This window comes from Erythrolamprus reginae, chromosome 1, assembly GCF_031021105.1.
Source record: "Erythrolamprus reginae isolate rEryReg1 chromosome 1, rEryReg1.hap1, whole genome shotgun sequence".
Classification (NCBI taxonomy): Eukaryota; Metazoa; Chordata; class Lepidosauria; order Squamata; family Dipsadidae; genus Erythrolamprus; species Erythrolamprus reginae.
In genome coordinates, this window is record NC_091950.1 from 123644116 (window position 1) to 123669136 (window position 25021).

The 25021-nt window shown below is 40.7% G+C and overlaps 1 protein-coding gene across 6 annotated transcripts in view; it reads right to left on the reverse strand.

Moving 5' to 3' along the window:
- The window catches only part of TUB (TUB bipartite transcription factor), a 122347-nt gene that overhangs the window by 57472 nt on the left and 39854 nt on the right, over window positions 1–25021 (reverse strand). For 2 of the 6 annotated variants that reach the window (XM_070763798.1, XM_070763768.1), the window contains exon 1: window positions 20991–21618. The exons of 3 other annotated variants lie outside the window; for them this stretch is intronic. In XM_070763798.1, the coding sequence (XP_070619899.1) occupies window positions 20991–21028 (38 nt within the window). In that variant the 5' untranslated portion in view covers window positions 21029–21618. Of the gene's footprint in view, window positions 1–20990; window positions 21893–25021 lie in introns of those variants that run through there. One more of the 6 variants, XM_070763775.1, reaches the window with a different exon arrangement.

Consider the following 25021-nt stretch of genomic DNA (forward strand, 5'->3'; position numbering starts at 1 on the left):
TCCTTCCAAAATGTCTGAATTTCTACACACTCCCAGAACATATGCATAAAGATTCCCTTCTTTTGGCAACCATGCCAACAATTACCCTTCTCTTTCCCCTGGAAGTGTGCAAGTTGTGCAGGTGTATAGTACCATTTGTGTAAGATTTTCCTTCTCATCTCTTTAACTCTTGTATTTTTAATCTTATGTATATTTTCTACTATTTCTTTCATTTCACTTTCATCTATTTGTAAATCATTTTGCCAACATCTTGTCAAACTTTTTATTACTTCCTCTTCCACTTGCAATAACATTCTATATATGTTACTAGCTTGAGCTTTTGTATCATTGATCTTTTCTTTTATTATTTTTTCTAAACAATTTTCTTCTCGCAAGAAAGCTTCTTTATTCTCACTTTTATTTAAGTATTTACTTATTGCATTAATCTGCAGCCATTTCTGTTGACCAAGCCACCATTCCAACCGAGTTCTGCTAACTCTCCCGTCCTTCTCATATAATTGTTCAATTCTCATTATCCCTTTGCTATTTAATACTTTTATAATTCTGCTTAAATTAACATCATTACCTGTATTCAATACGTGTAACGTTGATAATTTTGAATTTCTAGTTCCACATTTTCCCTGCCATTTGGACCATATTTCTAAGCTTGCTTTCAGAGGGTCGGTTAAATTATTGATTTCTATTCTACTCCATTTTTTAAATAATAGCTCTTTATTATTTATATTATTAATTTCCTTTTCCAATTTCACCCACTTCTTTTCCCCCCTTAACTGTAATTCCATTAATCTTTCTATTTGAAACGCTTCTCTATATAATACTAAGCACGGGCTCCCCCACCTCCCCTCTTTCTCGTGGGCAAACTGCCATTTTTTTCTTATTCTAGGCCTTTTGTTTCCTTCAATCCAAGAATTTAATTTACTATCCCATTCTCTCAATTTTTCACCAGGAAAAAGTACCTGGTAAAACTTGAAATAAATACATCATTTTTGGTATTATCATCATTTTAAGGGCTCTGATCTTGGCAATTCTTCTCAACCTTTTTTCCCTCCAATTTTTTATCTGCTTTTGAATTCTCTTCCATATTAAATTATAGTTGGCCATCGCAATTTTCATAGGATTCTTAAACAACCAAATTTATTTTATTTTATTTATTTATTCGATTTTTATGCTGCCCTTCTCCTTAGACTCAGGGCGGCTTACAACATGTTAGCAATAGCACTTTTTAACAGAGTTAGGCTATTGCCCCCACAATACGGGTCCTCATTTTACCCACCTCGGAAGGATGGAAGGCTGAGTCAACCTTGAGCCGGTGATGAGATTTGAACCACTGACCTTCAGATCTACAGTCAGCTTCAGTGGCCTGCAGTACACCACTCTACCTACTGCGCCACCCCGACTCATTATAATTCCTAGATATTTCATTTTTTTACATCCTAGTTTCAATCCTGATACTTTTTGTATCTCAATTTGCTCTTTAGGGCCTATATTTAAACAAATTATCTCTGATTTCTCTATATTAACCATAAGTCCCGATTGGTCTTTGAATTCCTGGAGCAAGATCATTATTCTTTTCATCATTTCAATTGGGGTTTCGGACAACACTATAGCATCATCTGCAAAAAGATTTAATTTTAATTCAAGTTTTCCTATTTGATAACCTCTCCATTCCTTGTCATTTCTAATTTTATTTGCTAAAACCTCAATTGCCAATGCGAATAACATTGGGGATAGTGGACAACCCTGCTTAGTTCCATTCTGAATTTTAATCTTCTCTGTTCTGTTGCCATTTACTCTAATATAAACTATATTATCCTTATAAATTGTTTCTATAATTCTACAAAATGAATCTCCCATATTTAAATCTTTACATAATTGAAACAAGTAATCATGGTTAACTTTATCAAAAGCTTTGTACACATCTAGCTTTAAAATACCTAATTTTCTTTTGGTAGTGGTAGCATGGTGTATCACAGCAGAAAGTGAGAGCAATGCTGGCGGGGGGGGAGATCTGCTGTTCTCATCAGAGAAGTTCTTCAGAGGGACATAATGAGGCTCGCTTGCCTTTTGAGCAATTCCAATGCGCATCCGACCTGTGGGACCGTCCTGAAAACGAAGCTTGCTTCCCCCTCCTCGGATGTGGCGAAACGGTCTGGCCTTGGTGATGTTATCTGAGCCAGCCACCCATGCCCAAAGGCTCAGAGAAAGCAGCAACGTCGGTGACAGTGGCTATGGAACCTCGCCCTGCGGCACCGTGGCCAGGTCCTAGTGCTTAAGAAGCTGTATTCCACAGGCCGGAAACATGTCTGACTTATCAAAGCCGCTTTTGCCTTGGACCTTTTCTCTCTAGGATGCAGTGAGGGTGAGAAAAAGAACAGTGCTAGAGCCCAGGAGGCTGCTGAGTGAAGAGACGGAGAGGCCCTGGCTGTGAGTTCCTCTGCAGGGTTGTGGGGTTGTTACTTTCCTGCAAGGCTGCTAGCCTCTAACCTGGGGAAACACCAGCTGTTCATCAGAACTTTTTTTAAACTTTTTTTAATTTAAAAAGTTTTAAAAAATTAAAAATTGTAATGACATTTATTTATTTTATTTATTTTATTTTATTCTACTTCTATGCCACCCAATCCTGGAGGACTCAGGGTAGCTTACAACAATATAAAAAGATACAAATACAATTTTAAAAAGTCAAATATAGATATCTAAAACTATAAACCCTAGTGATGCTCCAGCTCTCCATCACACCCAAAGTCATTCTCCCATCCCTGCTGGCCTTCCTATCTCTTGGCAGGCCTGCCATTCCATACACACAAGTCTGGGGTTACAGCTGTGTCCTCGTCCCCTGCCAATGACACATACAGTAGGCGGGGCACTAGCCTTCTCTCCTGGATCCTCATTCTACCTAACAAATCATCCCCTCCCTTCCTTACTAGTGCCATTCACACCAACACTCACTCTGCTGGATTCTGCACGATCTGAAGTTTCCGAACACTCTTCAAAGGTAGCCCCATGTAGAGAGCGTTGCAGTAGTCAAACCTCGAGATGATGAGGACATGAGTGACTGTGAGTAGTGACTCCCTGTCCAAATAGGGCCGCAACTGGTGCACCAGGCAAACCTGGGTAAACGCCCTCCTCACCACAGCTGAAAGATGATGTTCTAATGCTAGCTGTGGATCGAGAACACCCAAGTTGCCGACCCTCTCCGAGAGGGTCAATAATTCCCCCATCCCAGGTGATGGACAGACAGATGGAATTGTCCTTGGGAGGCAAAACCCACAGCCACTCCGTCTTGTCAGGATTGAGTTTGAGCCTGTTGACATCCATCCAGATCCTAACAGCCTCCAGGCACCGGCACATCACTTCCACTGCTTCACCGACTGGACATGGGATGGAGATTATTATTATTATTATTATTATTATTATTATTATTATTATTATTATTATTTATTAGAGTTGTATGCCGCCCCTCTCCGTAGACTCCGTAGATGTACAACTGGGTGTCATCAGTGTACATAAAGAAGTTTTTAAGTTCAATCCCATATGCCTTTCTTGTATAGATGTTGGTTAATAATTTTATATTTTGTTAAGGTTATTTTATTGTAGGGGTGGGATGGGGGGTGAAGTGTGACTGATTATATGTATGTATAATGATAGTGAGTGTGATTGCGATAGAACACTGTTTATGGATTAATATGATTTTTGTTTTTAACTTTATTAAGGAGATCAGTTTTAAGACGAATGTATGAATATGATTGGATGGAGAGGATATCTGTGATGTATGAAATGTGTGGAAGGGACAGTTGTTCTGGCGACTTGGAGGCAGGAGGAGTCGGGGTGACTATCTCTGGGGTGGTGGAGGGCCTGAATATTCTGGTCGTGCTGGTGAGAGGCAGATATGGCGGGAGAAATGGGGTAGGCCGTTCACGGGGAACAAGGGACCGCTGCTTGAAAGTGGTCCCTTGTTCCGGCCCCATGGACTCAACCCGGGGAACTGGTGTCAAGTGAAATCCGGACCCTGGGCTCAGGACTTGTCCACTTCATCAGGTGTTAAACCATGACAGTGCAGGATAGAAGAGGTTAAAAAATATTTAAGAATTTGGGCAGTCCCCCAAATATCACTTGCAGATACCTTTAAAAAAATATGTTGCATCTCCAACAGCTCTGCAAGTCATGAACTATATATTTGGCTATAAGCACCAATAACATTATATTAGAACCATAACGTTCCAGTTGAAATATGCTGGATTCCTTCTTGTAAACTGCAGAAATTCTGTTGCATTTGAACACAAAGCAGAAATGTTTGGCATTACATGGGAGGAGGAGTGAAAACGTGTCATCTGTTGAATTGCCATGATTGTGTTTCTATTCATTGTTAATAAAAAGCAGAGAATGACAACAACAATGACTATTGCACTACCGCTGCATATCTCAAATTATATATATTTCCTAATAGAAAACTGGCAAATGGGTTTTGAGACCATCATTTGTTTTTTCCATGGAAAATACAAAAGCTGAATAAGTATGCTACCTAATCTGAAATGTATTAATCTACCAGAACTGAATGGAAATAGTCTAAGAACCAGATATAAGATAGAATGCATTTCTTAAATAACATAGTTTTGGGTTTTATTTACCTTTCTTTTAAGTCTGCTTTTAGAACACAGTTTTAAGAGATGCATTATTTTTTTTAATTTGGTATTAGTATAAGATATTACAAAGAACAATAAACCACATACATTAAAATCTGCTATGCTGCTGAGTTGGAGTAAGCAGATTTTGTATATAATGTGCATTTATTTATTGTAATCCCTATACTTAAGGCGCTTTTCAAAACTGATTCAGAGATTTATTGTCAAATTCTACAGGCTCCTTCCTGCACAAGAGAAATTGCTTGTTTCAACTAGTCATTTTATGCTAAAATTCAGGGCAGAAATTAGTTTCTAAGAATCTGTCTGCATTTCTAAAACTCAATTATACAATTGTATATGAATATGTATATGTACATATGCAGCCTTTTTCCATTCCTTTAAAGAAGGGCTTCAGGGACACTGAAATTCTGACTTTCTTCTTTTAAGATGGCATTGGTTCTCTAAATGATATATGTGCTTTCTTTAAAAAAAAAAACCTTCCCTATCTTTCCATAGCTAATGTTTTAAGAATATTTTTTTTGAAATGATATTAACCGCTCTGCTTATTCAGACAAACGCAGTAGACCTAGTACACTTGGACTTCAGTAAAGCTTTTGATAAAGTGGACCACAACCCACTACTCTACAAATTTGAAAAAAGGTGGAATAGACTATAACACAACCAGATGGATTAACAACTGGCTGATTAACCGAACCCAACGAGTAATCTTCAATGGATCCAATTCTACAAAAAAAGAAATAAGCAGCAGGGTACCACAAGGTTCAGGCCTAGGCCCAGCACTCTTCAATATATTTATTAACAACCTAGATGAGGGAATAAAGGGGGGACTAATCAAATTTGCAGATGATACCAAGCTGGCAGGGGTAGCCAATGCCTCAGAGGATAGGCTCAAAATACAGAAAGATCTCGATAGACTAGTACTGTGGGCTCAAAATAACAAAATGAAGTGTGATGTAGAGAAAAGCAAGATCCTACTCCTAGGTAAGAAAAAACCTAAAACACACATACGAACTGGGTGAAATCACACTCAGCAGTAGCGATTGCAAGAGAGATCTCGAAGTCTTAGTGGATAACCAACTAAATATGAGTCAGCGATGTGCAGCAGCAGCTTAAAAAGCCAACACAATCTTAAACTGCATCAACAGAGGTATATACAATCCAAGACTAGAGAGGTACTAATATCACTCTATATTGCCCTAGTTAGACCACACCTAGAGTACTGCATTCAATTTTGGTCACCACAGTATAAAAAAGACATTGAAACACTAGAGAAAGTGCAGAAGAGAGCAACTGAATGATTAAGGGACTAAAAACCAAGACATACGAGGAAAGGTTGCAGGAACTGGGCACAGATAGTCTAGTGAAAATGAGGTCTTACGGGACATGATTGCAGTCTTGAGATACATGAGAGGCTGTCATAGAGAGGAGGGGGTCACGCTATTCTCCAGGGCACCAGAAGGGAAGACGAGCAATGGATGGAAACTGACCAAGGAGAGATTCAACCTGGAAATAAGGAAGAACTTTCTGATGGTGAGAACGATCAACAAGTGGAACAGCTTGCCAGGGGAGGTTGAATGCCCAAACACTTGCCACTTTCAAAAGGAGATTGGACTGCCATCTGCTTCAGCAGGGGGTTGGACTAGATCAGTGTTTCCCAACCTTGGCAACTTGAAGATATTTGGACTTCAACTCCCAGAATTCCCCAGCCAGCGAATGCTGGCTGGGGAATTCTGGGAGTTGAAGTCCAAATATCTTCAAGTTGCCAAGGTTGGAAAACACTGGACTAGATGATCTGCAAGGTCTCTTACAACTCTAACAATAAATAAATAAATAAATAAATAAAAGCAGCATGGCAGCAATGTGTGCCAACTCCAATTACAGATAAAATTACAAACATAAATGTGCAGTATGAAAAATAGATAGTACAACAAATTTGAATATACCTAAAGCAATTACAGTAAACAGTGATACGTTTAAAAAAAAAATTACATACTTAACTCAAGGAATCCTGGTTGATAATTTCCACATTCCAACTATGTTTATGAAAACTGTAGTAAGGGTGGCAGGAATTGCAAAGCACAAGTTCATTAAAATAGCTAAGAATGAATTAATTGTAGAGTTGCTTCCCAACATCAACTGCATTGAAATTTTTCATGACAATAATAGTTCAACATTTAATGTTCACAGTCTAGAGAAACCAATAGGACTTTGGGAAAACAATGGGACTTCTAGTACAATGTTATTTTAACAGTAAACATTGTTGAATTAAGTGAACTGTACTTTCATATGTAAGACAGAAGCTCTAAGCAACTGATTTCTACACAATATTGCTTTATTTTATCAAGGAATATAAAAGTCTGAATTATTTCTGTTACATTTAGTGAATAAAAAAATTCAAATCTTCAGTTGCTAAACATATTTCCACTGATATTAAGAACACTGATTTGAATAATATTTACTGCTGCACAAATGTGTTATGATCAGATCCTGGATCATATTTCTAAGCCTAATATTGAAATCTGCCAAGAGGTAATAGAGGAAATGAAAGACCTACTAAGTAATATTAATCTATAATGCAGAGCAGTGTTCCCTCTAATTTTTTTTTTGGGGGGGGGGGGAAGTATAGTGTCTGAGCGGCAGTCCCTTCGGGACTGGGCGGCACAGAAATAATAAATAAATAATAAATAAACAAACAAACAAACAAACAAACAAATAAAAAACCCACCCTGTTTTGCCTCAGAGAATTTCAAAATAAAATACTGTACTGTGTGTCTATAACAGTGAGCTCATAACAGGGCAACTCTATCAATATCAAAATGCCACTTAAATAGTTGAGCTAGTTTCAAACTAGATTTTGATTTTCTTTCTCTCTTCCTTACTCCCATTATTTTTCTTTCTCTTTTCCTTCCTCTCTTTTTTCTATCTGTTTCTCTCTCTTCCTCTCTTCCTCTCTCTCTCCTTCCCTCTCACTCTTTCCCTCTCAGCTTCTGGGCAGGTTTGGAAAACTCTGAGTTGATGATGATTTTTAAGTGAGCGATTGCTCACTGCTCAGCTTAGAGGGAACTATGATGCAGAGATTGAGAAATTTCATCCTTCACAGTAACAGACTATCTGCCTTATCGTGTCTTAACTCTTTTATTCCTTCAGAAACCTTGCTTGAACACCAAGCAGGAATTTGACAGGACAAGAAGGATATTTGATCATATTTACTGAAATAACAATATACCTGCATTTTAACAGACAGAAGACATCTAGAGAGTATTTATAATACCACAAGTTATAATCATGTATTTCTAGCGCTATGAGTAGCTATTTCTAAACATGATGTATTTCCCAAATGGTACTGTTTATGTAGCCAAAGTAAAATTTCCTGCTGTTTGTAACTGAAATACAAAGCTTAATTCCTTGTTTGTGCTTTACAAATGACTACACGTCACTACATATTCCCAGAGTTCTCTGTGAATAAGATGCTGGTGTTTACCAAAAGTCAGACATAATGGCAAGACATATTCATACATATCAAATTAGGCTAGTATTCCCCCTAAGGTTCCATTTCTACAAAGAGAAACTTGAATCTTCAGCTATTCATTCTCATCGGAATCAAAAGAACCACCTACTGTGAATTTTTTTTAAAAAAAAAATAAAGCCATACTGTTATTTAAGCACTTCATAAATCAAAGTGAAATATTGGCATACAAGTTCCATGAACCTGGTACAAAGATCTCAGGTATTTGGATTGGTTTTATTATTTTATTCATTGTAATTTCAACATATAATTTCCCTTTTTCAAATCAATTTCAGGATGCACTACAGTTAAACCAAAGTGAAAAGCTATCGTAATTTTATTACAAAATATTACATAGTTTTCATTAATAAACTTGTTAGTTATTACAAGATTTTGCCCTAGGTTTTGTTTTTTTAATTAGTGGGTACCTGTGCCTTCAGGCAAGATCACAAATGGATCAAGAAAGGTTGACAACTCTAGGCTGAAGGTAATTAGATGAAAGCCAATCCAAGAGGCTAGCAGTCCAACAAACAAGTAAGGATAATTAACCAGCTCAATTTCAGAGGGAAACTCCAGAAGTGGGCATGAAATGCAAAAGTAGACAGGGGATCAGATATAGGCAGGGCAAATTAAAGATATTCCTTTAGCATTGATCTGATGACAGCCCTTCACATTAGGAAACCTAAGCCATGCAGGCCAATGCCACTCTTATTATAAGATTATAGTGACAGAAGGTCTAGAAACAGATATTCAGATGCCATGATATGTCTACACAAATATCAAAATCATGCATGCCACAGTATTCTCTGTGACATTCTAAGTAAACAAAAGCTGGACTTTGAAGAAGCAGAACAGAATGAGTATTGACGCCTTTGAACTTTGGTGTTGGAGAAGACTCTTGAGAATACTGTAGAAAGACAAGAAAACAAACTAATGGGTCACTGGAAAAATCAATCCAGACTTCTTACTAAAGGCGTAAATGATGAGGCTGAGATTATCCTACTTCAGGCACATTATCAGAAGATGTAGTTTTCCAGTAAAGGATGAAATGCTGGGGAAAATGTAAGACAAGAGAACAGGATGACCATCAGCAAGCAGTTACAATGGCAATCGGTGCACTGTCGGAAGATCTGAAAGACCAAGTTAGGGATGTGGTTGCTAAGAGTCAAAAACTACTTCATGGCACTTAATAAATCAATATAGTCTGATTGTACTTCTCCCTCCTTCATGGAAACTAGGTCTTTGTGGGAATTAAGGAGGGTGATTATCTGGTTACATCTCAACCCTGAACTCCATTTTAAAAAAAACCTGACCCTTTCTTGATACAGGCAAGGTAATTTCTTCCTCCCATTATATCTGACAGCAGTTCCAGCAATACTAGGCATTAGTCTCCATCAGTTAACTCTCCAGAAAAGGTCCTTGAAAATAAAGAGTTCCTTACAGGTAGGGTGCATATAGTTTAACCATTCTTCCACACAACTTAGCACTTTTTACTGTATTAATCCTCTAAGCCAGAGTCCTCCCCCATCGTTCATAACAAAGGAAGAGATAACACCCTCTTCTTCAGCTCCCCCCCCAAAGTGATCTCCTTGTTCTGGTCTTTGGTGAGTCTGGCCTACTGGGTTTCTGAGGCTTTCAATTTTTCCTCAGGGAGGAAATGTTAAGCAGTGGTTAAGGAGTTAGGACAGAACAGGAGGTGCCCACAGACATGTCCATTCTCAGCAATTAAAGGGGACTGGGTAATCTTGGGCCAGTCACTGTCTCTAAGGGTTGATTTGTGCTTCTAGTTTGCCTTGGCTCAAGAATGATCCCTCTATTATTTAAAGATGGCAGGAATATATTGTGCTACCATCAACTCACCCCCCAACGTCTGAGAAGGTCCCCTCCCGTTGAGTTTTTTGGTTCTACTTCAAATGTAGTGTATTTCTTCCTCCAGTGGGACAAGCAAGGCTGATCCATTCGCTCATTGCACTTCATACTGTCTTGCACAAATACTGTTTTTTAACTGGCTGGCTATGCTTTATGCTTGGCATACTCCCTCACCCCTCACTGTCTGCCTTTAATGGCTGTTTTGTACTGAGCTGCTATTGTTTCTGACATCATTTTACCATTTTATTTTTGTTTCCATGGTTCAATTGTGGAACACTGAAATGCTGGACATTTTGTTTGTTTGTTTCCTTTAACAGATTTAGCATAGGAATGATGAAATGTGGCCTGATTTCTTTTAATTGTAAGACACTGACAAAAAAAATTGCCAAGTTTCTTCCTCTGGCCCAGGGGTAGGCAAAGTTGGCTCTTCTATGACATGTGAACTTCAACTCCCAGAATTCCTGAGCTAGCATGATTAGTCTAGGAATTCTGGGAGTTGAAGTCCACAAGTCATAGAAGAGCCAACTTTGCCTACCCGTGCTCTATACCGAGAGTGGAAATGTAAAATCGCTATTAATAAAACAGGTCCAGCAGATGAAATTAATATGGCCCCATCTGACGAATCAGATTCTGAACTGGAGGAGCAAGACTTCACAACTCAGGGGCCAGCAGCCCCCTCAGATATTTACCAGTAAGTCAGAAAGAGAAATATCTTCTACAGCAGATGTAGAAGTTCTTTCTCAATCTTGGCAATTTTAAGATGTGTGGGCTTCAACTCCCAGAATTCCCCACATATCTTGAAGCTGCCAAGATTGGGAACCTCTGTTCTACATGATGAACCTGTGCTTCTGGAGCAATCACATAATAAACAGCCAAACCATAAATAGGCTGAGTCTACAGTTTCAGAGACTGAGCAGGAAAAGGTCTTGAATCCTTGCACAAGACTGATGGAGTGAGTATAATAGGGAGGTTCAGCAAGGTTCCTCTGAGGAAAGAGCTATGACTCAGGAAAGTAGGCATGGGCTGACTCAGTACAGTAGTCCCTCGCTATACCGCGCTTCACCTACTGCGGCTTCACTTCATCGCGGGTTTCTGAGGAAGCCGATCGGCAGATTTAAACAGCCCGCCGAACTCGATCGGCAGGTTTTTTTAAAAAAATATATATCTAAAATTGTAAATACTGTATTTAAATACTGTATCTAAAATAAATACTGTGTGGGAAGGGTTTATAAACACTTAAAACAATGAAAACTACCAAACAATTACAATATAAATACTTAAATAAGTACTATCAGTCGATAAATTCCCCATCGCGGATTTCACCTATCACGGCCAGGTCTGGAACGTAACACCAGCGATAGGTGAGGGACTACTGTACTGTGAAAGAAAGGCTTGAGAGTCAAACTTATGCAAACAGGCAACTTTCCAACCTTGGACCTGACTTCCCAAGTGTGTGAAATTTCTGATTCCCTGGCTGACATCTGGACTAACACAAGGCTACATTCTGCTCTGGTGACTGGATCATAGATTTGTCCACATAAAACTTCAGTTTCTGAACTAAGGTTGTTTGTTTTTCCTGAACTCTAGCCTTCCTGCACAGTGGTGAGATTTATAGTCACTGTCAAGACCATTGATCTAAGTCTGGCCTCCTGTACTTATAGTTACTGGCACAGCACAGAAAACTTGGCCATTTGGGTGTTATTGTTTTTTAACAGGGTAAAATTGACTAGAGCTTTGCCAAGTTTCTTGTTCTAGTACAAGTGACTAGAAGAATCTCTAAAGAAAGAAAGGCAATAGTGATTTTTTTCCCCCTAGAATGGATGACAGAGGAAAAGAAGCAAGGAAACCCACCTATCCAAGCCATATTAACCTTAGTCAGGCAGAATCCTTACTTATTCTATGACCAAAAGGGAGATGGATTTGAAATTTGGAAAATAACTTTTTCAACCAGCATCATTTCTTGATAACCCAGCCATACGGTATGATATGATTTATCAACCATATGCCAGTCCCAGTCATGCATAAATGGGAAGGATTAGGGAAAGAGTCTTCGGAGAGGGGTGGCATACAAATCTAATAAATAAATAAAATAAATGGTGAACTACTCTATTAAAAAAAATCTCACTGCAACACTTTATGGCAATAACTCAACATGACTTTGGTGTGACTTGGATACCAAGAATGATTGACGAAGAAGAATTGATACCTTTGAACTGTAGTGCTAGTTTAAATTACTGCATATACCATGGACAGCCAGAATAATCATAGGAAGATGTTAAATCGTAAAAAAACAGACACATCACCAGAAGATAAAATCACAAGGGTATGTCTGATTTACTTTGACGATCTTATGCATGCAAATGCATTGGAAAAGGCAATGATGCTTTAAAAAAAGGTTAGAAGACAAAAGAAGAAGGGCCAAGAAAAATACATGCTGGCTTGATAACATCAGATCTGATAGAAAGTTGAACATACAACAATTAAAAGAAGTTGTGCTTGACAGAATAACATGGAGAGCACTTGCCTATAAAGTTACCAAGAGTCAGGCACAATTAAATAGATTAAATACCGGTAGTTTAAAAATCACAACATTTCTTGCTAGGGTATACAGGACAGACAAGCAGTTAATGGCTGCAGTTCAGAAGAGCACTTAGCCCAAACAATCTCATAGGATTGTTGTGTGCAAAATAATAGCTGCTGATGTATGCTTCATCTGAGGATAAAACCAAGGGTTGGCTGCTGCCTGGACTGGGAGGGAGGGGGAACGCAGTGGGGTAACAAAAATGGAGCTCCATCCTAGAGCACCCAATTTGCACTGAAAGATATTGAAAGAAAATGCAGGGCATCATGCATAAGCCACGCCCACAGTGTGGTAGTAAAAAAATTGGTAGCCCTTCACTGGATAAAACAGAATACAGTGGTACCTCTACCTAAGAACGCCTCTACTTAAGAACTTTTCTAGATAAGAACCAGGTGTTCAAGATTTTTTTTGCCTCTAGTTAAGAACCATTTTCTACTTAAGAAACCGAGCCCAGAAAAATTTCCCAGAAAATTTGAGAGCGGCATGAATGCCCAGTTTGAGAAAGTATCTCTAAATTTTTAAGTTGATGGTGCATGACATCATCAACAAGACAGCTTCCTTCAAATAAATTCAGTCTTTAGGAATAAATTCAGAATTAGGTAAAGAAATGTCTAATTGTGAAAATGGACCTACTCTTTCTTTCTGTGGCCAAACTGTGCCCATCTGCAGACTGACTTTTTCTTTCTTTCTCTAATTTATTTATTTATTGGATTTGTATGCCGCCCCTCTCCGAGGACTTGGGGCAGTTCACAACATGTCAAAAAACAATATACAGTACATATAACTAAAAAATCCAATTAATATAACTAAAACTTTTAAAAAACACTTAAAATCATCCATTATCATTCACACATCGAGGCATACTACATTCGTCAGCCAGGGGGCTAGTTATAATTAGTTATAATTAGTATAACTATGATTAAGTTGGAAGTTATTCCATTAATTCTATAGTCATATAGATGCTAATTAAGTTCATTAATTATTTTACTATATTAAAAGTTATTTTAAAACCTCCATTATAAGAGGTTGGATGATTTTTCTGAAACATATTTTAAAGAGACCCAAGAGGAAAAGCATTTGGAGGAGAAAAAGGTGATGAAAAACCAAGGGAGTAGACATGGATGCTCTGGGACCAGATTAGGTGAGCAGAATACATAGAACTGCCGCTGTTCACAAGCCAGATACTACAGTCACTTAGTATCACACAAAGCTACTAGTGCAGTTGGGAAGAGAGTGAGGCCCAGGATCAGGCATGGAATGAAAATGAGTTCATGGGGGATCAGGCTGCAGTGTAGGGATGTTAGGAATAAATTTAATGGATATATTTTTCATAGCTACAAAGCCAGAAGATGCCTGAAAACGCCTGAAACACCGAGGCACTTGGGGCGGCGGCCAGTGGAAGCGGCTGTTGTCCTGGGGGCGACACCCGACAGAGGCTTCAAGAGCGTGCTGGAGGGAGCCTGCTGGCATCGGCTACAAAACCGGAAGATGCTCTAGAGGAGATTGCTGGCGTCTATCTAAAACCTAGGACACCAAAGAACAACGCTGGGGCATTTGGAATAACCAATATGCCAGAACAACCCTCCTTGTTAGGGCTCCTTTTAGGGCTGCTGCGACTTCTGGGATGTGGAAACTTAAATGGTCTTTGGACTTGGCCATTTAACCCCCACTGTTGTGGTGACCGTGGACAATGGTCAGGGAAGCAAGAGCAGGAGACAGTCTTTCCATTCAGACTGGACAATATTTTTCATCAGACTATAATCTCTGACATAAACTACAAGAATCTCCCATAGAAGACAATTTTAAGTTTCAGTCCCATATGCCTTTTTGTACAGAAATTAGTTAACAGTTTTATATTGGATCTTACACCTTTTTTAAATAATTGTTTTAGATATATTGCTAAGGTTATTTTATTGTAGGGGTGGGAAGGGGAGTGGAGTGTGTGATTATGTGTATGTAAAATGATAGTGAGTGTGATTGTGATGGGACACTATTTATGGGTGATATAACCTTTGTTTTTTAATTTACTAAGGAGATCAATTTTAAGACGAATGTATGAATATGATTGGATGGAGAGGATGTCTGGGATGTATGAAATGTATGGAAGGGACAGTTGATCTGGCGGCTTGGAGGCAGGAGGGGTGGGGGTGCCTATCTCTGGGGTGGTGGAGGGCCTGAATATTCCGGTCGTGCTGGGGAGAGGCAGATATGGCGGAAGACATGGGGTAAGCCATTCACGGGGAACAAGGGACCGCTGCCTGAAAGCAGTCCCTTGTTCTGGCCCCATGGACTCAACCCGAGTCTACGGAGACGGGCGGCATACAAATCTAATAAATAAATAAATAAATCTAATAAACAAACCCGGGGGACTGGTGTCAAGCGAAATCCGGACCCTGGGCTCAGGCTGTTGCTGCTAAATGCCAGGTCTGCTATAAATAAAGCTCCCCTCATCCAGGATTTACTACTGGAGGAGGAGACAGACCTGGCGTATGTGACTGAGACCTGGCTGGGCCCAGAGGGGGGAGTTCCTCTCTCGGAAATGTGCCCAGCTGGGTTTCAGGTGTGGCACCAGCCACGACCCCAGGGAAGGGGGGGAGGAGTGGCAATTATAGCCAAGAAGACCTTCAAGCTGCGTAGGCTCACTGGTCCTGAGATTGCGGGTTGTGAGTCCTTTCTTATGAGGTTGGACCTAGGGGTACAGGTGGACGTTGCTCACGTACCTGGCTCCCAGCTGCGTGTCAACAGCCCTGCCTGCGCTACTCAAGGAGGTAGCCGGGCTGGCAGTGGAGTCCCCCAGACTTATTGTCTTGGGGGATTTTAACCTGCCGTCACTCGGTGAACCCTCAGGGTTGGCGCAGGAGTTCACGGCCACCATGGCATCCATGGACCTGACCCAAGTAGTTCAGTGTCCAACCCATGAGAGGGGACACACTCTCGACATGGTTTTCCTTTCGGGATAGTTGAGTAATGATCTAATATTAAGGGGCTTAGAAACGTTGCCATTGTCATGGTCAGATCATTTTCTACTGTGGCTTGATTTTAAGGCTCCAATCCTTCCCCGCAGGGAGGCGGAACCAATTAGGAGGTTCCGCCCCAGACGCCTGATGGATCCAGAAGGTTTTCAAAGGGCGCTTGGGGTTTTGCCAGATTCACTTGTCCACAGTTCGGCGGAGTCGCTTGCTGCAGCCTAGAATACCACTGCGACGGAGGTTCTAGACCGAATTGCGCCTTTGCGACTTCTCTCTGGCAACAGACCCTGGAGGTCTCCTTGGTTTACTGAGGATCTCGGGGAATGAAACACCAGAAGAGAACTCTAGAGAAGCGCTGGAGAAAGACCAGATCCGAATCTGACCGAACACTTGTAAAAGCTCATATTGAGCTTTTAAATAAATAAATAAATAGATAAATAAATAAATAGATAAATAAATAAATAGATAAATAAATAGATAAATAAATAAATAAAATGTCGGCCTGATTGCGTCTGCGGAATCTCGCCTGGACGCCCTGTTTAGGGTGACTCGCTCCCTTCTTAATCGGAGGGGAGTTGGGGAACCCTTGCAGGGTAGTGCCGAGGCTTTTAATAAACTTTCTGAACTCACTGAACATTGCTCTGTGGACTAGCACTGGTCTGCCTTTGGCTGCACTTAATTGGAATAGTTCTGGGTTTCTGGTGAAGGGAATTGCTGGAGAATATTAAACCCGCTAAACCACTGTTATATGTGGGTGAGCAGGACAGCACAGTTGTCCTGATTCTGGTGCTTGAAAATAATTTTACACATGGGAGGGAAAACATGCAATTGTGTTAGGCTTTTCAAGCACGCAAAACAGGGAACAGAAAAATGATACTTTGAAGGGAAACGATAAACATTTATGACCTTCCTTATTCATATTCTAAAGCCCGCTGTAAAATTGTGGCTGCTAAAGTGATAGCATATGCAGTTATTTCTCTCTTGCTACTATCTTTCTGCAAATCATCAGGATGAACATAGATTTGAGTTCACAGAGCATCAAATAACAAGATTGGAAGGGACATGGGACGTCTTCTAGTCCAATCTCCTGCTCAAGCAGGAGATCATATACCAGAGATGGCGCACCTTTTTTGGTTTGTGTGCCAAGAGGTGGGTGTGCGTGTCCCTCCCTCCCCCCCCACACACAAACACACACATCTCTTGCTGCCCGTGCGCATGCGCACAACCCCCATACCCGTCCCGGCCATGCGCATAGGCTTCACTGAAGCCTGGGACGATGAAAAAAATGGGCAAACCAGAAGTTCAGAAAAATAGACTTCCGGTTTGCCCATTGTGCTGGTTTTTTGCCCTCCAGAGCTTTCAGGGAAGCTTCCTGAAGACACGGAGTGCAAAAAACAGCACAACTGGCAACTGGAAATCTGTTTTTCTGAACTTCCGGTTTGCTCGTTGGGTAGTTTTTTGTATTCCAGGGCTTCAGGAAAGCTTCCCTTAAGCCTCGGAGGGTGAAATGGCCTTCCCCAAGGCCAAAAATCAACTGGCTAGAGCTCATGCGCTCTGGAGATGAGATAGGGCAACGCCTCATGTGCCCTTCGATATGGCTCCATGTGTCACCTTTGGCACACATGCCATAGGTTCGCCATCACAGCCATATATCATTCCAAACAAGTGGTTATCCAGTCTCTTCTTAAAAACCTCCAGTGATAGACCTCCTCTAACTTTTGGAGGCAAGCTGTTCCACTAATTAATTGTTTTCACTGTCAGGAAATTTCCCCTTAGTTCTAGGTTATATCTCTCTTTAATAGATCCCGCACTCAGGTGCTTTGCAGAATAAGCTGACTCCCTCTCCTCTATGATAGCCCCTTAAGTCCTAGTTCTGTCAACTGTTTATCCTATGGTTTATTGTATTTGTATTTATTGTATTTATATGCCCCTCACTCCAAAATGGACTCAGGGCTATGAGAAACGGACTCTTAGCTGGAATGGTATATGGCCGTGCATTTCCTGGAAAATATTTTCAGTGCTGCTGTATTCTTAGGACAATATTCTTATAGTGTAGCTACTGTTAAACCATCAGGTAACAGAGGTACTTATGTAAAAACTTTTTTCCCCAGACAATTCAAAGTATTATCAGCATAGAGGTTTTAGCTGATATTCTATTCAACTCAATCAGTTAATACCTTATTGGTTTCAGAAATGCTGTTGCATTATTCACCATCTGACCATGTCCTCAGCCTTCTGTTTTAGAACTGAAATTGCCTCTCTCTTTTAAAAACACAGCATGCTACAATCTTTGCTTCCAAAATATTGTATACAGTTTATTTTCACTCCATGCTTAGATCTGATTTCTCACTTTGCATACAGAGTCCATTCTTTCTCTGTGGGAGATAAAAGCACTGACTAGAATGGCTATAACCATACACATAAAATTTGGGGAAAAAATGCATTCTCTGTGCAAGCCACCATGTGGTATTTTAAATGCCTCATGAGAAAAAAATGTGTTAATAATTTTGATTCACCCTTTAAAAATGTTACATACTGTATACCTTAGAGCAAGAAAATAAGTTACAAGTGAAAATTACATCTCTAGGTACTAACAAAGGAGCCATTACAGTAATAAAAATTAACAATGAACTATTCAGCCACAGGACAAATCTAATTTAGAATATATTTACTTTCTACCATTGCTTATTTAGCTCATGTGCATGTTTTCACAATAAGGAAGAATATTAAAAATTAATCAGAACAGCAGCATGCATAACAAGAAAACATAAAACAGCAAGAACCACTGGAGGTTAAAATGAACAAGATCTACTTGATTTTTAACTGACCTGGTTAAGTATAATGTTTGAACAGTCACTGAATAACATTCCATCAAATAATCATCTAATGCTGAGTTAGGCTTTAAAAAGAAAAAGCAGAAACTTGACACAAATCTGAACACAGACTGATAATTGCGAAATTCTTCCTGCATGAAGATTGGCAGCTAACATTGACTGATAATTTAATAGTTGCATTTTGGACCAATTTTCCAAAATGCCACTGGGGCTAGTTTTAGTTTGTGCCTAATGTAAGTAGCTACATTTTTTAAAAAATGTCTCCATAAAAGAAAATACAGGGAAATATTACAGCAATATTAACAACAGGTACTATTAGAAGAAAAACACTGTTATATGTCTAAAGCAAATATAATTTATTGACAAATGTGATTTTGTTAAAAAAGCGTAAGTTCCACCAAACACATATTAGAGAAAATAAAATTCAGTGTTCTCTTTTGGCTTAGAAATGTAACAGTGCAATCTAGCTGTTTTCCAAAGGCCGTTAAAACCTGGCTGAAAAATGCAAAGGGCCTGCAAGCCAGATGTTGATCATTCTCATTCAGCAAGTTGTAGAAAGCACCAGTTTAAGAAATAAAAATACCTCCAACTGGCTCTTATCAATGTGTAGATAGTGAATTATACTATAATTAGTATTATGGGTGTAAATTCGGGATAAATAATGTTGCTTAAGTTAATAAAGTTATTTTATGTCTATCAAGTTTTGAATGTTTTACATGCTCTATAAACACCTACTGAATTTCTGGTATGAACAGAAATCCACTTTCTCTTGTCAACTTTTGAGTTTCCAATCAAAGTAGTTTATGTAAGATTAGGGTTTTCTTCCCTGCCTGATCAGGAGGCATGATAAGCAAGGGAATTTAGCCCTCTCTATCAAGCACTGTTCTTCACTTATTTCTGAGGCATACATATATGCTATCTCAGAAAGAAAACTAGCCGAGGCTTTGGTAGCTTATAGCAACCAAGGAACCAATTACCGACAACAGCAACTGATGCTGCCATGGCAATTCCTGCTCGTCACAAAGACAGCAAGAATGGTGGCAGAAGTATTTGATTGCCAATATGATATAGGAAGGTAGGAGTCCAAGCAAAATAATTCAGTGGAGAGAGGAAGAATTGAAGCATCCTATGTAAAATCTACTTGTTTACCCATTATCAAATAAACAAACACTAGGTTAAGAGGGGGGATTTTAGTTGCTTATCTCTAAAGAAAGTCCTTTTATTTTTTGCCTTACCTAAATTTATCTACTGGTATATTTTATTTGAAAAGATCATTGTTTCTGATTCTCTTAACCTAAAGGTAATTCACAGGGGATAGGGTGGGTTTTGTGGAATTCAGCATCGAAAACGAGATTCCTCAGATAAGTTCCAAGGAAGAAGAGATTCAATCTTACCCCTGAACTGGAATTTGATTCTATACCACAAGTTTTGTTTGGAATACTTCACACCTAAATAATTCTTTGTAAGTAACTGCATGAAAGCTGTATGCATTTTACTATATAATCTGTCTATGCATTTACTGACTGTGACAAATTATTCTTGGGTTCATCAATTTAAAGAATTTAAATTTGGAAATTAGTTTCAGAGATGACAGTGAAGAATAAAACTGAATTTCAGATACAAGGCAGTTGTCAACCCATCAAAGATCTTGAATTACCATCAATGTTGACCCATAAAAGTCCTGTGTTCCTGAGGGTAACATTTAAAGGGGGGGGGAGACATTTCACAGATGATGAATATTCCAATGATCTTGGAAAATATCTTAGAGGTCAAACTTTTGCAGATAAATGAAAGGAAGAAGTATGAAAACAGAATGGATGTAAATAATAATAATGGAGCAGCATGAGATAAAACACTAGCCTTCATACATATTCACTGCTATTACTATCTGAGGATAAACTGAGAGAGTAACAAGATATAAGAATACCCCATCACGATCTGACCCACTGAAATAAATCTAGAACACATCACAAAAGAATCAACACACAAAAGCAATAATGGGAACTGGCTTGCGCATGTCAGTTCCAAAAACAAAGATTTCCAGCCCTTCCAAGGGACATTGGTGTTTTAAAGGATGCCGTTTCCAAAAATGCAATGGCCACATCCCTTCCCAAATGAAACAAATTACTGTACTCCTATTTAATTGGCCACTTTCATTGATGGAAAAACTCTTTCCCTGCAGGGCTTGCTTCTTAGTATATCTCTCAGCCTGGACCTCTCTATTCCTCACCTCCCCAGAAGTACAGTTTATTTAATCCTTTAAAAGAATGTCAACAGCATTCTTTACTTACAGTGTTTAGGGCAGTGTATGTGTTTCTTCTCTCCCCGCTCCCTGCATTAAATGCAAAACTTAATTTAAGATGACACACTTACCGGTACCTTACCAGCACCCTTCCCGGCCTCTTTCGAATTGGGATTTTAATGAGTTTTTAAAAAAAATATTAGATTTATTTATATTTTGTACTCGTTAGTGTAAGCCGCCCCGAGTCCCCGGAGAAGGGCGGCATAGAAATCTGATGAAATAAATAAACAAACCCGCGCCCAGGGAGAGAAGAAACAGTAAGTAGCCCAATCTGGCGCCTCGGGAAGTACCTGTAAGGGATCCAGTCCGCCTGATGCTTCGAAGTCATCGCTCGGCGAAGGAGCTAACAACTGCGGCGCGGAGAACCCCGAGGGACAATGGGATGGCAGGCAAGGAAACGGCCGGCGATGCCCTGGTCGCGGCCCCGCACCGAGCAGGACAGCATCCTCTACCGGGCCCGCGAAGCAGCAGAGCCACCGAAGCCGGGGGCAAGAACATGAGGAGGAGTGAGCCAAGCCGCCCTACAGCAGCCGCGACGGCGGCGGCATCTTCCTGGGGAAAGGTTAAACGGCGCCGGCGGCTTGCAAGGAGGGACGGAGCTGGGAACCCTCCCGGCCGCTGTTCATGCGGGGCCGAGAAACAACTTGCTAGGAAAGCGGGAGTGGTGGGAAAGCGAGAGGAGGAGGAGCGGGGACTGAGAGAAGAGAGGCGGCGACGGCAGCTGCCCCTCAGCCCGCTTCTTTTGCTGCGGTTCCCTTTCTTCAGCCGAGCCTCCGCCTATCTGAGTCCGCGAGTCCTCCTCCCGGGGAGGGTGGGGGGGACTGAAGGGACGCCGTTGCCCCAGTAGCGGCAAGGAAAGGCCACTGCACCGGACCAGCTTCGGTGCCGGCCCCTCTTCTCAACACCCCGCCCTTCGCCAGCCAATCGGCGCGCTCGCTCGCTCGCGCACTCTTCTCTCCACCCCCATTCTCCCCCACCCAGGCCCGTCTGCGTGGCTCTGGGAAAGGTTCGCGCGGTAACGCGCGCGCGCTCTCTCTCTCTTCGCGGCCTCGCGGGCGCCGAGCTCAGCGGGGAAGCAAGGAGGCCACCTCGCGCGGGAAAAAGGTTTGGGAGGGAAGAAAGCTGGCATAGGAGGAAGAGGAGGGAGCGGCCGAGTCGGGATGGGTTGGGAACGGCGCGCGCTCAAGCCCTCGGGAGCGCGCGCCACAGATTATCATTATTATTTTAAATTGCTTAGCAGACAAAATAATTTTAAAGCTGCAGAAAATTCTCCCCGGCCCCGTCATAATTCTCGCACAACGGATTATCTGGCCGTCTTGAAAGATTTGTTTCGCTTTGCGCGGAGCAGTTTTGTTTCGTTTTGTTTTGAAGGAAAGTGAAATCCTCACGACTGGATTGACAAAAATCCAGAGTTTGCAACAGCTGCATTGGAACTAAAGCGAAACATGCTGTCTTTTTAGGGGCGCTTCGGTTATAAGGCGGATATCTATCGGCTTCGACAAAATACGTTTTTAAAGCGGGCGGTTGTTTTAGGCGTTTGCTAAATCCGGCAACGATCCACGTGAGGTTATAGTATAATTGTATATTGGGGGAGTTTTGGAGTGGGAGAGGTTTTTCCTCACTGCTGTGGTGAAGTGGTTCTCCAGCCATCCTTCAGCCAAGAGACAATTTATGCTGGAATGAAGTTTACTGTCCATGTGGTGTGGTAGCTCCTTAATCTGCCTCTGTTTCCAGATTTTGCTACTCACAATTTATTTTCAAGGGAATGAGGGACAAAGCCAAACGGAGTTTATATGGTCTTTGGGCGGTGCCACAATGGGTGTGGGGGGGGGGGTGTTTTAGTATTTATGCAACTCACTCCCTCTGAACACCAGATGACAGCAAAATAAAGGGGGAAGAAGAAGAAGAGGGGTAAGGGAAACAGAAATAAAGAAAGAAAGAATTGCCACAGTTTCTTTGTGCTGCAATTAGGTACAATCAAAAAGACTAGGCATAAAGGCTTTGTGAAACCATTCCCCATTCTTGAAATCACTGAATGGATATCCATATGGGATAAGATGAAACAAATAGGAAGGTAAACAAACTGGGAATCATGAGAAAATTGCAAATGGAAAGTAAGTACAGTGGTACCTCTATCTACAAATGCCTCTACTTGCGAACTTTTCTAGATAAGAACTGGGCATTCAGGATTTTTTTGCCTCTTCTCAAGAACCATTTTCCACTTACAAACCCAAGCCTCCTAAACTGTCACTGGAAAAGGCAGGGAGAAGCCTCTGTGGGGCCCCTCTAGGAATCTCCTGGGAGGAAACAGGGTCTCCACCCTCCCTGTGGTGTCCCCAATTGCATGCATTATTTGCTTTTACATTGATTCCTATGGGAAAAATTGCTTCTTCTTACAAACTTTTCTACTTAAGAACCTGGTCACAGAACAAATTAAGTTCATAAGTAGAGGTACCACTGTACTGTATATCTGAGGACACTCATAGACATCCGCAGCAAATGAAGGGTGCAGCAAAATGATACAACTACAGTGATGTCATGATGCAAGCATTGCCCTTATTTGTGTGTGCGTAGCATGCGTATCTTTGAATCAGTCTTGGCTCTTTGTGAAATGCCTGCAAAATCTGCTTGGCAAGATTTTGGAAGTGGTTTGCCATTGCCTGTTTCTTAGGGCTGAGAATGATGGACTGTCCTAGATCAGTCAGCTGCCTTCATGCTCAAAGTGGGACTAGAGCACATGATTCCCCAGTTTCTAGGCTGGTACCTTTAATAATAAAATCAAGTTCACATTCTTGGGAAAACAGTGCTTTATCAAAACTCTACACAAAGAAGTTTTCTATGCTTACTTCATTCCAAAAAAAAATTAAAAGTCCATTACTGCAATGCCCTCTATGTGGGGCTACCTTTAAAGAATGTTTAGTGCAAAATGCAGCCGCGCGAACCATCATTGGACTGTCAAGGTATACCCATATCTCAACACCATTCCATGAGCTGCATTGGCTACTGATTGGTCTCCGGACGCAATTTAAAGTGTTGGACATGACCTATAAAGTCCTACATGGCCTAGGACCACGTTACTTATGGGACCATCTTCTGCCTCATGAATCCCACCAACTGGTTAGGTCCCACAGAGTTGAACTTCTCCAGGTCCCATCATCTAGGCAATGTCGCCTGGCAGGGCATAGGGGTAGAGATTTCTCTGGCAGCTCAGACCTGTTGAAACCAGCTCCCCCCTGAGTTTCGCACCACTCACCCTCCTGGCCTTTCGTAAGTCTTTGAAACCTCATCTCTGCCAGCAGACTGGAGCATGCATATTCCGCTCCTACCATGAGTGTAATTAGAATGAAGGTGACTGGTTGTGTTTTATAACTGGGGTTTTAGATAAATTAGATAACTGGAGTTTTAGATAAATTTAGACTGTTTTAACTACTGGATGTTTTTTGTATTGTTCCTGTAGTAAACCGCCCTGAGTCCAAATAAATAAATAAATTTGTAAAGTGAGCATTTTATACATAAAGCTAAATCCAAAAACATTACGGTATAATTCCTAGAAATCTGGCACTTGAACAAATTAGCCATCAAGAGGTACATAAAGATAAACATATACCATTCAAAAGAGAGAATAAAGAGGGAAAGAAGATCAAAAAGACATCTACATCAGCAATCAGCATCTAGATAAGCAAAGATTAGCATCAGGGTTAGTTACCACACCAACAATCAAGTAGTAAACAATACCCCAATCAAGTAACTACCAAATCAGACAGTCAAGCAGTAAACAACAGCCTAATCAAGGAACTACCAAGAATAAAACAGCACCCTAGCAGCACTGAAGGACAAGCCACTTTATATACAGAGAGAGCAAAGTAAACCCAACCCTTTTGTAGCATTGATGATGTTACCTAAATGGATAATGAAATGTCTGCAAGAAAACAGCCAAGCTCAGCACCAAGAACCCTATGAGACACAACAAAATCTAGTTTGGTATTGTTTGGGGACATGGATAATTTTATACAGATGGGGTGTGGAAATTATAGAGAGAGATTGTCTGGGGATATGGATAATTTTATACAGGTGGGGTGTGGAAATTATAGAGAGAGATTGTCTAAATCAGCGGTCTACAACTTTTCTGACTTTGCGGACTGGCAATGGGGAGAGAGGAGGATGGTTCCACATGGGCAGCAAGTGAGCACATGCACAGCTCCATTTGTGCAAGCTGCTTGCTCACCTGCCCACTGCAGGCCAAAGTAGAGCTGTGTATACATGCTTGCCTACCGCTTCTGCAGCCCAGTAGTGGGCTGGGGTTTGGGAACCTCTGGTCTAA